The 16,627-nt window shown below is 38.6% G+C and overlaps 1 protein-coding gene across 1 annotated transcript; it reads right to left on the reverse strand.

Annotated features, from left to right (window-relative positions):
• Nucleotides 1-125: 125 nt before the first annotated feature.
• LOC101163957 (T-box-containing protein TBXT) lies at nt 126-14,850 on the reverse strand. Its single transcript, XM_011482814.3, has 9 exons — nt 14,656-14,850; nt 10,727-10,989; nt 6,420-6,696; nt 2,551-2,685; nt 2,337-2,398; nt 2,191-2,249; nt 1,053-1,208; nt 668-818; nt 126-588 (listed from the first exon to the last, which is right to left on the reverse strand). Exons 2-9 carry the CDS (start codon nt 10,987-10,989, stop codon nt 429-431), a joined length of 1,263 nt encoding a protein of 420 aa, XP_011481116.1. The 5' UTR covers nt 14,656-14,850; the 3' UTR covers nt 126-428.
• Nucleotides 14,851-16,627: the final 1,777 nt, after the last annotated feature.

Consider the following 16,627-nt stretch of genomic DNA (forward strand, 5'->3'; position numbering starts at 1 on the left):
TACCTGTGTGTGTCTGTGTGTGCGTGCAATATATAAATATATTGCAAATAAAAAATAAACACACTGTTGGAGACTTTGTACATTTAGTTTAGTACTTTATTGTTTTTTCAAAAACCAGACAGACACCAATGAATGACAATAAACATTTATTACCTGAAACAACCTAAGGACATTTAAATATATTCATATTCTCCCCTCCACAGGTATAGTGCCGAATGAGTGTGCCGAACAGTGTTTGCAAAGCTTCAAGAACAGAAAAAAATGTCAATGTGAAAATTAGTGGGCCTGTTGGACCACTAAAGAAGCAGCTAAAAACCGCCAGACCTGTTGGTGTCCAGAGACAGTGATGACCAAAAGACACACCAAGTATTTATAAATAGTAACAGACATCAATTCAAGATTTTTACTACTTCCAGATTTATCTCTCCTCAGAAAGGGTGGGTGGGGCCAGGGGGCCACACCGCTCCAGTCGCTCTGCCATGGCTTGGCAAGGGGTTTTCACTGCTGAGGGGTCCATGCAGAGGGGTGCACGGCGAGTGGGAGGGACTCAGCTCACTGCATCCGACCGTCCAGAGACACGGAAACTGACTGCAAAGACAAAAACGAAGGTGACGTGCCGGGCAGAGAAGAGCGCCCCTGTAAGGTTTTTTAGGCCGGGGAGTCTCACCTGGAGTTGTGGGGAGGAGGCTGTGAGGAGGGAGCATTGCTGGTTTGGGGGAGGGATGAGGAGGAGGATGAAGGCGAGGAGGTAGAGGCAGGGCGAGGTGAGGAGCTGCTCCAGCCATCGGCCAACACCTGAACACCGTCAGACAGGCACACTGACATATATGTGGATAGAATAATATCAGTTAGACAAGAAAAAGAAAACCGGAAAATGCTGCACAACCTAACCTAAAAAATGCAAACATCAAATATGAGCAAGCATCCAAAATAAATTAACGAATGTGAACATGAAGAAAAAATAAACTTGAATAAACAGGCATTAATAACTTAACAAAAGTTGGACAAATAGAAAAACAGCAAACAATTTTAATAAAAATGTTTCTTTACACCTGAGGAGTGGGTGCGGTGCGGCAGGTACGGGGTATAAGGCGTATGTCTCCCGGGGTAACCATGGTGTTTGTAACCGTGGTGATGATGCGTCGCCAGAGGGAGGCCGCTGGCATATGGGAAAGCTCCACCTCCTGCAGCTGGGCACAGCGGCCAACCTGACACACACATGTTTATACATACATGAAAACTTTTGAAAATATGCATGCTTGCACTTGTCCTGATAAACAGAAGACTCATTATTTTCATCTAGAATCTCTGTAGTTTCTTTTGGGACAGAAAAAAACTGCATTTTTTTGTTTTTTGTACAAATATTTTGTTTTCTTCTTTCCCTTATTGACTTTATACTCTGCATTTATTTCTTTAAAAAAAAAAGTAGGTCTCAAAAATAAATATCTTCAAACATTTAACTTGTTGACACCTAAATGTATTTCAAGAAAAAAAATCCCCAATTACGATGTTAAAAACAATTTAAAAAACATATGATATTTTAATTTAAAAAAATATATATTTGTTTTATGAGTGAATAGCGTTTTAACTGTAACGAACACATTTTCTATTTTCACTCCAGATAAAGCTTAATAAAAATTTTATAAATAAATATATAATTTCATCCTATAGACATATCTCCCTTATGTTTATTGCCTTTCAAAGTAAAATACTCAGAAAGACAAAAGAAGTACATTTTATTGTGAAAGATTACACAAGTAAGAGCAGAACAGACAAGCAGACCCAGAAAAACAAACTTTAACACCAAATTTTTCAGTTCCGTCTTAAGAACCAGCTGAATCCCTTTCAGGGTTGCTGGAGCCTATCCTATCTGTTAGGCACAGGTGGGGTACACCCCGAACAGGCCCCAGTCTGCTGCAGGGCGGAAGCCGGAGTGCCCGTAGAAGACATGCATGTACAAGGAGAAAATACTAAATTTACACAGAAAGGACTGAGAGGGGAATTGAACCAGGGCCTTCTCACTGTGAGATAAGAGCGCTAACCACTACACCACCGTGCAACCCCAAGTTCCAACAGAAGGTAAGATTTGAGTTTCAAACGTAAAGAAAATTATTTGAAATAAATGAAATCGTACTAAACTGTGTCAAAGATTTTTTTCAATGTAATGATGAAGCTCCATTGAGAACTCACAGGGCTGGATCCCCACACGACTCTCTGAAGGCTCCAATAAGCTCCGCCCCCCCGGGTTCCTGAATCAAATGCTTTAATTAGACGAGTCAAACCAGTGTGAAGTGTTTTCGTACTCATCCACACTTAAAATCCAAACTCTTCCGTACCTCTCTTTGGCGTCCAGAAATGCTTTCGCAAACGGGTTATATTTGATCTTTAGAGCTGTGATCTGGAAAAAAAAAGTCAAAACAAATTGACGTTATCCTGTAGAGAAATATGATTAGACAATAAGACGTCTATGAAACTATGAAATGTCTAAATTTTTTTCCTGCTTTCGTATTATCATCTTATCAAATGATCATCGGAGGTAGTTTGGAGCACCTCTTCATTCTGGTAGGCGGTGACTGCAATGAACTGGGTTTCCTTGAAGGAAACGTTGGAGACCAGCCGGTGGCGAGAGCCAACGCACACGATGTGGAGCTGGGGCTCGTACTTATGGAGGGAGTTCAGCATGATCTAAAACACACAGACACTTCATCACACATACCAGTGGAGCCGGTTCCTAAAATAATCATGCATTCTGTGGTAAAAGCATCAAATTTGGCATGGATGTACCTCAGTATCCCCTCATTCATAAAAGCATATTAGCCACGAGAAAATATAAAGATTAAAATAAATATATATTTTTTCAAAGTTTAAAGCTCCAACTTTGGTCTTCACAACCAATTTTCAGAAACTTTGGTGTTGAGGCATTACGTCTGCCATTTTTGCAGTTTTTTACTGTAAATTGTTATTGACAGATCAATTTTTTTGAAATAATATAAACACATTTAAGTGCAACATGCAGGGAACTTGTATTTTTGCAGAGCAAAACATAAATGAGCAAAATCCTTTTGCACTTTATTAGCAACCACAAGAAAAAAAAACGTGAGCTCTTGTGCGCCCTCTACTGTTGCGGAAGAGCTACTGCCTGCCTCACCTTGTGTCTTTTCAGTGCGGCTTTATGTCCGATCCGAACACTAAATAAGAAATAGATGAATGTGAAATACATGACCAATTAAATGGAAAGTGGGGACATGTAATAACAATAATTTATAGTTATACGTTTTTTATACAGCAATACATTATTAGCATTCGCTGAGACTGCAGTAGCCCGTTTTCATCGGATTGCACCATCTAGCCTGAAGCCTTACCTTGTAGCCTAGGCTATATTTGAACAACTAAGACGCAAAATATAGCAATTCTTTGTCTAAAAGGATCAAAATGATACAAATAAACTGCACAGAACAGATTAGTAGACTTATTTATTTCATTATGAGTATACAATGTTCCCTCACTATGTTGCACCTCACCTTTCGTGGTCTCTCTGTTTTGCAACTTTTTTTGAAATCCTTTTTTTTTTTTTCTAACAGCGCATGTGTTCTGCGTCCTGATTGGCTATTATTATTCAATCTCCTCCACGACATCTCTCCTGTACAGATGCATGCAGTTTGCCAAATCACCAAAAATCGTGATCAGATCTTTGGTTTTCATTCTACAATACTGAACGTATTTTTCTATGAAAGTTTGAGCTTTTAGAGTTTAAACTAGAGAGAGAAGTGGGAAAATGTCCATGCATGTCTGACAAAGGGTTATAAAGCATATAGTGAGGAGTTTTACTGTCTTCATTCATAAGAACCCTTTTGTTATCTTAGATGACCCCACCCTTACATTGACGTGTTCTCCCTACCATGACAAAGGTGGATAAAGGTGGAAAGATTTCATGTAATCCATGGACACCAGTGAAGATCACAAATCATTGAAGAAAAAAGGTTCAGAGCACTGTCTAGTGGGTCTAGATGACCCAATTCCTAATGTTAAAAGTGCCTAGGATAGCACAAGGGTTACAATGGTTTGGTAAACATCTTTCCTATAAACTTTAACAGTTTATAAATTTGGATTTTAAACGAATGGTGACATTCGCAGGAGGTTTAGTCTGAGTTCCAGTGCATCAAAAAGGACTCTTTGGTTACACAACAGACTTTGAAATGGGATCAGCTAAAAAGTTTTTGTATCCTACAGGCTAAAAGTCTGAACTCTGAGTGCGGTTCCGTCAGAGTTCAGAGAAAACAGCCACGGTTGCATTTTGGCCTGAGCCCTCTTTCCTCCATCTGTCTCTTCTCCCTCGTTCACCTCTCGTCCACTCCTCCAAGGCTAACGAGGTCCAATTAACCAATAGGAGTCGTCAGAGGGGACACACAAAAACAAACAGTTTTCTATTCAGATGAGAGGCTGGCTGCAGACGCGACCTCGGCGTGTGCGGCGGCGGCGAATTATCTGGAGTGCGTTTGAATGTAGTTTACCTTTCCGTCTCTGTCAGAAACTGAAGCATGATGGGTAAATTAATTCCTGGTAAAAAACATAATTACCATAATGTACAAATAAGCGGAGCAATTATTTCATTATGGCCAAGCTCTCTGTTCTCTCTGCATTACTGTGGCGCGCGTGTCATGTTTGGACAGGATAATGGGGTAAATATAAACAACATTACTGCCAATTTTTGTGGAGCTGCAGCGTGTGTGTGTGTGTGCGCACATGGGCGTGCGTGTACACGTGTGCGTCTGAAGGCCTTTGAACAGCTCTCGACAGGAAGTGCATTAAACTGCTGCCGGCCAATTAAGAGCTGTTTATCCTGTTACCGTGGTTACAAGAGGGCGAGCAGGTGAAGTGAGTGAAGAGAGCGACTGAAGTGGCCAATTACAGGGGGGGGGGGCTCTCGCCCACTTCAAGATAATACAGGGAGGAAAGAGAGAGAGAGAGAGAGAGAAGAGCCTTGACGTGAAGAGGAAAGTAATGGATGGAAGAAGATGGAAAAGATCGAATGGTGGAAGAACGAAGAGCGGACGAATACGACCAAGAAAATAAAAGAAACAAAAAGGGAAAATAAAAAATATTAAAATATTTGATTTCAAATTAAAAGCCTCCAAAAAATTGTAATATAAAATTAGAAAAACAGTTGTATATTATAAAAATGTGAGTATACACACAGAAGAAACATTAAAAAAAGGAAAGGCTGAAAACGTTTTGTGACACATAGATCAGAAGATGTGACTGTAAGTATGGGAAATATGAAAACAGACAAACAATGGAAAAAGTATTATTACAGAACAACAGAAGACAATAAGTAACTGTTAGATGGAAGGAAATCCTAACTAAAAAAGGGAAAAATTTAATTTTGTAAAAAAAAAAAGAAGAAAACAACTTTTTGAAGGACAATAAAATTAAAAAAATATCAAAACAGAACTAAGGGATAAAAAGTGAATATAAAGAAAGAATAAGAATATAAATGAGCTTCTAATATTTATAAAATTACTGAAATCTGTTTTTCTAAGATTCCACAAACAAAAAAAAAGCTAACCAAGTTTTCAAAAAATTTACAAGTTGCCCCAAAATGTTCACGATTAAATAAATAAATAACTGAATACATAAATAAATATGGCTACATATGACCATGCAGAAGTTTGTTGACACTCAAATCTCAAATCTAAAACTAGTTTGCTGTTATTTATCATCTTATCATCAATGTTGTGGGATCAATCAAAAAGTCATATTCTGTACTATTGGTATTCTATTCTATTTTTTATTCTATTCTGATTCTGTGTCTACTCTATTCTATTCCGTTATTTTATTTTCTATTCTCTTTTTATTCATATTATATTCTATTTCTGTCTTTATTTTAATATATTCTATTTTAATGCTCTGCTATTTTTATTCATATTCAACTCTTATTCTATTTTATTCTATTCTTATTCTATTCAATTATATTTCTGTTTATTCTATTTTATTTTTTTCCTAATCTGGTTCTGATTCTGTTCTATTCTAATCTTTCCTATTCCCATTTTATTTTATTCTATTTTGTATTCTATTTTGTATTCTATTTTGTTATATTCCATTCTCTATTTAAATTTTTTTCAATTTCTATGTCTATTCTGTCGTACTTTTACTCGAGTCTATTGTAAGTTATTTTTAGTCTATTCTATTCTGTTTGTTTCTCTTTCGGCTTTTCCCATCAGGGGTCGCCACAGCGAACGAGTCGCATGGTAAACTTGGCAATGTTTTACGCCGGATGCCCTTCTATTCTATTCTATTCTATTCTATTCTATTCTATTCTATTCTATTCTATTCTATTCTATTCTATTCTATTCTATTCTATTCTATGTAAAGTCCCTGTGTGCACAAACAAGCCCATCCTCCCTCCTCCAGCTTCTCACCTGTCCTCCTCCGTTGACCTTGTTGGTCAGTTTGACCTTGTTGAAACTCACGGGCGCCTTCATCCAGTGCGCTCCGAAGTTGGGTGAGTCTGGGTGGATGTAGATGCCGCCGTGGACCCGCCCTTCGCCGCGTCCTTCCGCCCGGCCCGCCGCCACCCACTCACCATTCACAAACTTCCAGCGGCAGCTGTCAGCCGGCACAAAGTCCAGCAGGAAGGAGTACATGGAGCTGGGGTCCAGACCCGAGACGCTGACTTTCAGAACGGGGAACATCCGTCTGCACACAAACCCAGCGGGAAGACAAATGTTTCACTTTGAACTGATGATTCCTAAAGACCACCTTCCCAAACCACATTAAACGCAGACAAATCCTTAACTCCATTGTATTATATTTGATACAGGCATTCCTGAAAACCCCTATCTCATTAGCATGGTCCAAACTTTGCTTAAAAACCATTTACATATAACTATGTCCATGTTTTCTGCTCTGTGGTTCATTATTGCTCCACTAGGGGCGATAGAGGGCCTTTTCCTGTTTTTTCAAAATGGCTGCCTCCATGATATCTTTTTTAAAATTTTATCGGGAAAATAACTCGCCTATTGTTTTCCATTTAGTTAGGTGCCTACTTGCTGAATTGAAAAAATACAAATTGATCCATAAAATAATTCTTTGTAACAGTCGCACCACTTTAAAATGTGTGGATCAAATCTGAGAGAATTCGGTTTGTTTAACGGCTTTTTTCTGGAATATGACAGCGTATCAGCGCCAAGTCATAATTTTATGAAAAACAGGCTTGTGATTTCAAGAGAATAAAGTCGTAAAGTTATGAGAAAAATGTCACAAATAAACTCAAAGAGTTTTGAGTTAAAACATCAATATTTTATAAACAGAAAATTATAATTTCATAGAATCTAAACTGGGTATTTATTAGATTAAAGTCATAAAACCAAGGTGCTAAAGGCTGTTTACTAAGAAAAATAGAAACGACATAAAAACAACCAATAGGCCTATGGTGTTTCAGTATGAGAGACATAGGACGCATTGTGAGCAGTTACTTCAGAATTGGTTTCACAAATAAGCAAACATAAGTAAAGCATAAGTAAGTATTTTAGCGAGTTTAACATTGACTTATTCTAAGTATAAGGACATTAAAAGGACATTGGGCCTCTTCAGGAGAAGATTCTTGACCTACAAGGACAGGATTTGAAGCAGGCGAGCCGTTTACGCCGTCAGCAGTGTAGTTGCAGACATCCAAATGTATTGTAACATAGATTGACTGTGATAAGAAAACACATAAATAGCTGGATTGATGGATTTATTCAGAATGTAATGTGGATGGAGGCTTACACAACCAACTATATTTATGAAAAAGCATAGCTTTTTCCTGGTAAAATTACATTTTTTCTCTCGTAATTTAATGACTTTTTTTCTCGCAACATGTTGACTTAACTTTTTTTTAAACTTTAACCTCATACTTTAACGACTTTATCCTCATATATTCATTTTTATAAGGTGGCCCTGATGCTCTGTCTCATCAGGAGAACATCAGCGTTTTTCACATCTCAGTTGGTTTGTTCTCAGCTGGAATAGTTGAGTCCTGTCCTCCATGGAGTCACGAGGCAGATAAAAACTCAATCTCTGGCTTGCGTGAAATACAAATCTGTCCTTGACGCAGAAGTTTGGTGGTTTCGAACAAACACTGAACAAACAGGCTCTCGGCTGAAGTGGATCCTGCAGGTGTAAATGGAGTGTTTGCCCTCTGCAGGGCGCGACTGGTCAGCACGCCTCGGCTCGCCAAAAACCCACTAAATGAAGCCCACAGAGGTGACGACGGGGGGCCAGTGAAAAACCAGCAGCTCGTCTGCAGTCAAAATCACTGAAAGGAGGATTTTTGCAGCTGTTTATCTGGTCAAACTCTGGGGATTGTGGAATACGCTTTCAACTCGGCCATCAGAGACACAGCAGGTCCCTGACAAGTAACCAAATAACTGTGTAAATAATCTCATTGTGCACTGAAAGAGTCTGTTTTAAAGCATGATAAACTCTTCAAATCATTGAAAAATGCTCTGTCATTTCATTGACAGCAATGAAATCCCTTCCTGAGGAACATCTTCACTTGCTCTACCTGATTCGCTACAGGAACCCTCTTACTTCTGCTTAAACAAACCATAAAGTGGTTTTCAAATTTAGCACTTAAAAATGCAGTTTTAAAACATTTTATTTGTAACCCTGACATGACATAAACAGTTTTTTTAGTCACGGTTTCTTTTTCAGGACCTCAAAAATCTGTACGCAGCACCTAAGCCACCTTATTGAAATGAAGAAAGATCCAGACTTAATTGTCAGCGACTGATGAGGAAAAAATTCGAACCACTATAAATATCTGACAAACTCGAGAAGGAACCCATAGAATCCTTTAGTCAATCCTTTTGCAGATTTCAGCAGTGACCTCTAGAGTTCTTCATACTATATATATATATATATATATATATACATTTTTTAAAGACAGCATTTGGCCTTTAAAAAGCTGACATGAAAATCAGAAACACAAATGATGGGATAAAAATAAAAAACTACTGAGTTGTTCTGGAAAATGTGTTTTCAGTGACAAATGAGTGACGATAGAAAGGTTTACAAGAGTCCATGTTGGTGACAGACTTGAGTTGAATTCCAGGAGACAAACACAGAAGAGCAAAAGTGAAAGTAACAGCAGTTAAAAAAAAATTAGGGGGACCAATGAAAAATCTTCAGTCATACATGTCAGTAAAACAGGAAGATGAAAACATTTATCCCTGCAGATTCACTGTTATTATCGTTACTGCTGTTTCCCCATAAAAACTAAATGTATTAAGAATTCATATAAAAATCAAGAAAAAAGAATAAATAAAGAACTTTATGAACATGCAAAATGATGCAGTAAAAAGAAAATCCGATTCGTTTTTTTCAAAAAATTATTTTTTATAAACACCGTTCATTTAAACTTTCTTTATAAACCAGGAATTCCAATAGAAACCTAAAGATACGTTTACTGTAGCGCTGTAAATTGAAAGCAGGCCCTGAAGTTGTACTTTTGAATTGCTTCTAATAAGGTAATCTGATCATGTAATAGATCACAATAACTCTTGTTTTCATTGGTCAAAGATTAAGGGTGTATAAAAAGTGGTTCATCAAAAGACACACCTTAGTTATGTCCGAATTCCCTCGCAATTTAGTGCACTATACAGGGCGTTAGCCAATTTTTGGGCATTTTCGAATGTACATTTCTAAAATCTAATGCCCAAGAAATGTCTCTAAAGTCTTTGAGAAAAACCAGCGTGCATCAATACCCACTAAACTGGTGAATATAAACCACAATACATTCCCTTTGAATGATTTGTCATTTGAAAAAAAAAATGTATCTACATGTATTTGTATGTAAATCATCCAAGTTTTTATCGTTAGAACACAGTGGATTCATGAATAGTCTTTTTTACATGCTTTTTACTTTGAAAAACGAGTGATGTCATGTTTGGCGTGGTAAGCTTGTGTCAAAATGACATTAAAATCCAGGAAACTAGATAATCCCGTACTGTACAGTCTTTTAGGGGAGTTGTGAGGGTATTCAGACATGGCCCTTGCCACACACACAAGCCATCTTAACTAGGACATTTTCATTTTTTGGGTAAAACTAAACTATTTTAAAGCCATGACCTAATTAACTGCAATGCTTGGTTGACACCACTCTCAGCAATGCAGTTCAACCACTTTCAATAAAAAGTCTACGCAAACACGCGTTTCTGGCTTTCACATTTAACACCCTTACGTTCTGCCGTAGCTACGCACGTTTCAGGTCGAACTCCGACCAATCAGGGATTTGGATTTGGTAGTGACGTACGGATGGCGTCCCTTTTAATTCATGGAAGTGCCAACCGTTTGAGAAGTAATCATGAAGGAGAAATGAATAATTGTGTTATGTGGCTGTCTGAAATTCTATGACAACAAGTCTTTCATATATCGCAATGGAAAGAAAAAAGCCTGGAGGAAGGTTTGCGAGATTTGCACCGCTACATTTTGCACCAAGCCTCTTCGGACTGTAGGTGGCGGACATGCGCTAGTAAACAGTAGAAAAAGAAAAAGGAAGAAGAAGCCCCTCCCTGCTTGTCCAATGTGAACACCATAATCTAAACGCGCATTCAAGGACCCGCAGTTTGAACATTCTTGAAGGCGTTTCACACGCCTGGTGTGTCGTTAGCTTTAGACATGTGAATATACTGGTGTCTGAGGAGGTGTTGAACGACTTCTGCTGCTAAACAAGAAGCCGTGTTACCGTCCGTTCTTGGTGACGATCATCTCGTTGGTGATTTGCTGGAACTTCCTCCACAGCTCGGCATCCTCCAGCGTCACCCTCAGCTCCCTCTCTGTCGGGTCGCCTTTCTCCCTGCCGGCCTGTAGCTCGTTCTCCACGGCACTCAGCAGCCGCGACATGCAGCATTCGGCCGAGGTGGAACCGCACGTTGTCCCGCCAGAGGTCTGGTCTGCTGTAGACACGGAGCCAGACTCCCTGTCGTCCTGGAGGCCCTCCACCTTCATCTGCAGATCCAACATTCAGCTCAGCTGCAGCAAAATATTCACCTTTTTCTTTTTTTGGTTTGTCTTTATTTAAAATCCATACCTTAAAATGTCTTTTTCAGCCTGTTAGAGTTTTTAAAAATAAATCAAATGGATTTTTTTCCCTTTTAAGGATGGAATGGTAGAAAGGATCACTTCAATTTGTATCAAATTCCAAAGGTTCTTTAAGGTCAGGATGTACCAAAAAACCCATTTAACATCACTGTATCTTAATTTGTGATTGAATTCAGAATATTTTTGTTGTTGTCCCTTTTATTTGATAAATAGTGAAAACATTGATCACTGAATACCGAAAAATATCCCTAACAATAAATAAATTCAACCTCAACACATAAAGATCACACGGTAAACTCTTCAAATCTCTGATCTCATAAAATGTCTGCCAAATGTCCAAATGTTCCAAAAGAGACATATTTAAAACAAAACACGCATCTTCCAACCTAAACGAGCTTCTATTAATGTGGAAAATGTCCGTAAACTCTAAAAAGCATCTGTTAAACTTCGATGAGCCACCTTAAATTTGAGAAAACATTCTGAAACAGAAAGGTCCCTCGTTAAAAAGGAATTTCTAACTTTACGCCTCTTTATCAAGAATGTGCATCCTTAAAGAAGCATTATTTAAACTTAAAGTGTGATTCAACTTAAACAGGGGTTCCTTAAATTATGCTAACATACCCAAAATGAAGCTACATTCAAGCATCTTTTATCAAAAAAAAGGTTACAAAATATTTTAAACTGGAAATCCTACTCAACCGGTTCAGGATTTTTACTCTGAAGACAGACGAGGCAGAGTTTGTGCTCAGTTCCGTCTAATTTTGGACCTCTGGCAGATCAGAGAAAAAGAAAAAAAAAATGAGACAAGCTTTGTTTAAATCAGAGCTTTTAATGCAAAACAAACAAACAAAAAAACATCCAAACTGAGGGTAGATATTAAACCTTTGAATTCAAGGAATAGATGCAGCAATTTTGGAGCTTTAAGTATTCCATTAGCATGTTCTACTCCACCGTAATACGAAAAGTGACTCCGATTAGCGGGCTTAAAGAGAAACACTGCTTTGACTTTTAGTAAGAAAAGTTAAATGGTGATGGATCATTTGGAGGTGAAACGTTTTGTGACCTTTCTGATCTTAAAGTCTCTCCTCCAGATGAAGCGTTTCCCTGAGAAAGAGAGCTTCACATTAGAAGTAGAACGATCAAAGGTGGTCCCGGTTCTTTCATTCAACTAACTAAAACTGAAGCGTTGTGCTATAGAAATACAGCTGGACTGCTCTGTAGGTGACTCCTGGGTTTGAGCCTTAGCAGGTTCTCTACATCCACCTGACAGGGTTGGAGGACTCCTCCGGGGGGTCCCAATGGCATCCTGGGTTCAGGGTGGGTCAGCGGTGGTCTGTACTCTCAGACCTCTTGACTGACTCCTTCTGTTGAGTTTCTGCTAGATGGAAGTTGTCAAATTTGGAGGGTCATTGACTCCTTTTACCCTTTAACACCGGAGGAGATGCCGCCTCAATAAACATACGCTCTTTGACCTATTACGCAATCTACCTTGCTAACGTAAAGTGTTGCATGACGCCGCAAAGCCCCTTTTTTGTCCGCCACAGAATCAGCTGATTTACTGTAAAGTGTTGCATGTGAGCGCAAAGCTGCCTTTCTCTGCTTCAGAATCCGCTGGAATTACGCTAATTGAGTAAAGTGTTGAAGGGTTACGGTAGCCGAAATGTCAAAACTAGAACAAAAGTTCTGGTGTAACCCTGGTTTGCTATATGAGGGCTTTTGATCTCCCTATGGTGGACACGGTGACCCCAGGACAAGATGGGCCTGTAAGGGGCAGTGAATACACATGTCCTCAGTATCAGTCAGCATCCTGTGGGCTCTCGTGGTGGTGCCCCCCCCCCCCCCCCCCCCCCGATGGGATGGGCTTCCATCTGCCTCTGTGCCACACCCCTGCCAGGTGTGCTGGTTGCAATCCCCTTAGTGCAGCTAAAGGGATTGAACCTGTACCTTGACGGTGGCCTTGTCGCTTGGCGCTGACCCAGCACACCTTCACAAGCAGTTGATTCATCCATCTATCTACTAAACCCACTTCATCCCTTTCAGAGTCCAAAGGTTGCTGGAGCCTATCCCAGCCACTGTCAGGCAAAGTGTTGGGGTATGGGGCCTGTCCATCGCAGGGCACCAGCAGTGAGTCTTTCCTTAAAATTAGTGACTAATTGGAGTTCAATGGTTGAGGTTAGCACAAATTTGGTTTTAGTTGTTGGGCAACTTGTTGCGCTACTTAGCTATTTGTTTTAGTTGGGGCATCTCGCAAAACAAAACCCCAATCTTACATATATTTAAAAAAATGAATGATGTTGAAAAATTATCGGATTGAAAAATTTTTTTCATGGCTTTATTAACTAAAAAAAACGCACCCTGTTTCCATTCATTTAATCAGAATATGAAAAACAAGTTCATTAGAAGAGAATTGCTGAGAAAAAGTGAAATGTAAGGATGCAGGAGCACAGAAGAGAACGGAGATCAGGTTCTGGGGCAGGTGCTCCGAACCATCAGGGTCTGCAGGTGGACATGGAGTTTCATCAAATTCCAGAAGGGAGATCCTGACTGTGTATGTGGACCGTTTCACACATAAACACACCACACATTAAGCCTTAATCATCAAAAGTACTTAATGTTTAGCAGCAGAGATCTACTCACAATATATTAAAGAAAAACAAAAAAATCGAGCGTCCCTGTCTTTCTGCGGTGTGTTTGCTGTAAACGGATCGGTCTAAAGCTCATTCAACCTTGTCAAAAATGTATACGCATTTTTTACGAGTTAAATGTCTCTGCTGGAAAGACAATATTTCTATTTTTAGATCTAAGTTACAGTTTTAAGCAGAATCAGAAATGTTGTTGAATCCGTGAAAAGAAGACTAGAGGTTTTTCTGCTGTCCCTGTTTAAAGCAAAACCACATTCTTTGACGTTGCCATATTCCAACATTTTATATATTCACGGAAGAAAAAATGTGTTTGTTTTTTAAAATTCTCAAGTCATCTGGGGTTTTTTGTCTGTAAAAATAAATCATTTCAGAATAAGAGCTTGATAAATGCAGATAAATAGAATTCATCTTCAAGAAAACAAAAGCTCTTATAAGTACACAAAAATGTTTCCATTTTGTGTATATATTTACATTAAAAAAAAAATTCTTTTCGTTCTAGCTTTTTTTTGCCTATCATACAGGCACAGATAATACTATTAAAAGTGTACCATATCATTCTAATAATTTTTTTTCTCTAGAAAATATTGCTTAAATTATTTTCAAGATCTTAAAAAATCTACAACCTGGAGAGATATTACCAAATAATCAAACAATGCGCAAGATTTAATTAAAGTGACAAATTTAATCCTTAAAAGTACTTTTTCCGTAAAGAAGTTGTAAAAATTTCAATCTTAATTTTTTGCGTATGTTTATCAAAATAATATATTGTCAAAACAAAGCATAGAAATCTAAACATTTTTAATAAAAGCCAAAGAAATTTAAGTAAAACTACTGAATAGAATAAGTTAGAGTTTTGACTAAACTACTTAATTTGTGACCAAAAAAGTGAGTCCTGACAGAGGATGAGGAGACTGATGAAGAGTGGAATCACCTGAGCGAGGCGGCAAGCGGCGAGAAGCGTCCAGAGTGTGGAGCAAGCGGTGAATGCCCGCCGCGGCGCAGCCTGAGGCGCCTCACCGAGACTGGAAACCCCACACACACACACTCTCTCACCAACCTCTTGCCTCGCTCGACCACTCAGGCTTGATTTCAGAGAAAACTCAAACAGAGGAGAGCTGGAGACCAGGCTGGACGCCGTTCAACCATCCATCCATCCGTTTATTGTCCTGATGTCTTTTTATCGTCTCTACGTGAATTATCCGTTCCCCAATTACAATTACATTCACTTGTCTTTCGTCCAAGCGCTCATCACAACCCGGTGAAAGTTCTCAGAGGGAAAAAAAAAACTTGATCAGAGAAAGTTTAACTCACCAACAGTTTGAGTTAGTTTCTCAGAGGATGAAAGACAACAGCTTTTAATTTAATTTAATTTAATTTAAGGACAAAGGCAAAAAAAAAGAGACAATCTTCAACTAAAACAGCAGAGGATGGTATGACTTAAACAAAAATAAAGTGTCACCGTGTCTAAATCACACTTTTGTGATTCCTCTTTAATGATTCTGTTCAGATTTATGGGTGGGGATCAAACTTTAAAACAGCTGAGTGAAACTAAAATAAAGAAATGCAGAACTCTGGAAGATCGGGGCCTTTTTTTCACTACTTTACAATTTGTTTTAATAATTTACCTGTACGATTGTTTTTATAGCAAACTATTTAGTACAAGCCCAACTTCTTTTTTTCGGATGTTTGATTATGTTGTATAATTATTCCACAAGAACCGGAAACTGTCCCAAAAACTCAATTCAGAGAAGTTTTTGTTTTTTCTGTTTAACAGAAAAATCACAAAAATGTATATCAAACAGTTTTATTAATATAACAAACTTCAAATATGTAGAGAAAAAAATAAAAATGTAAAAATCCCAAAGCAAAGCCAGGGTCAAAATTATAGGAATTATGTAAAAAAAATAAAATGAAAAAAATAAACGTTGACGCTCCATTCAATCAGATTCACGTTTTGTTTGTTTTAAACTAGAATGTCAAAACTAAAAACCTTTTTTGAAATCTTCACTTTAAATAATCAGATTAAGCTAAACTAATGGGGGGAGTCTGTGTGATTCCTTTATCGTTTAAATAATTACACCATGACAGGAAAAGCAAAACAGGTGAAACAGCATCTCTGCATGTGCCAAGAGCGAAACCTAACAGCTCTGCTTCTGAGTAAGACTCAGTTTGGTTCCCCGCAAGCCTCACCGCTGTTATGTCGCTTTGAGAATGATCATTAAAGCCACCTTAATTACCAAAATGTTGTCAAAAAGGAAGAAAGGCTGAAGTTAAGGGCTGAGCTTTCCAGGAAAAGAGTTTTATTTGTTCATGGGGCTGAGTGCAAAACCTGCCTGCTTGGTATGTCATTAACAGGTTGCAGTGCTGAAAGAATACAACAATACAAAAGTTTCACCATTTGCAGTTTAGAAAAGAGAAGATTTACCAAATATTAGCTGGACTGAAAGAACAACCGTCTGCATTTACTGCAGCCGTGACGTCAATGATGGAGCAGTGACAGACACCTTATTGCAAACAAGTTGGAACAAACATCCAAACCATTTTCAGATGGTGAACTTATTGAAAAATGCTGAAGGCTGCAGAAGTCTTGTTCCCGAAAAAGCAGCCGACCTTTGCCAGCATCAGTCTGTCAAGGATTACAACTGCAGATCCAACATCTCTGAGGAGACTTGGACGCCAAATGAAGGAATCCAGTCTTTATTGCATTTTCAGTCACTATTGATGAAAGCACCGACATCACAGATGTTGCACAGCTGCATATTTATTAGAGGTGTTGAAGAGACATCACAGCAGAGTTTCTGGAGTTGGTGGAGACAACAACAGCTGATGACATAGTCAGCTCTCTAGTTACTGCACTGGACTATGTTGGAGTGAACAGGTCATGTGATGACAGTCTGGTCAGG

Source organism: Oryzias latipes, chromosome 2 (assembly GCF_002234675.1).
Source record: "Oryzias latipes chromosome 2, ASM223467v1".
NCBI lineage: Eukaryota > Metazoa > Chordata > Actinopteri > Beloniformes > Adrianichthyidae > Oryzias > Oryzias latipes.

Bases quoted from the DNA above. Each gene is read 5' to 3' on its own strand.
- LOC101163957 (XM_011482814.3), bottom strand. From the start codon at position 10,989: ATGAAGGTGGAGGGCCTCCAGGACGACAGGGAGTCTGGCTCCGTGTCT. The intron at 1,209-2,190 runs GTGAGTTCTCAA...TGTGTGTGTCAG, and splicing joins TCGTGTGGGGATCCAGCCCT to GTTGGCCGCTGTGCCCAGCT. The intron at 819-1,052 runs GTGTAAAGAAAC...CATATATGTCAG, and splicing joins GCACCGCACCCACTCCTCAG to TGTGCCTGTCTGACGGTGTT.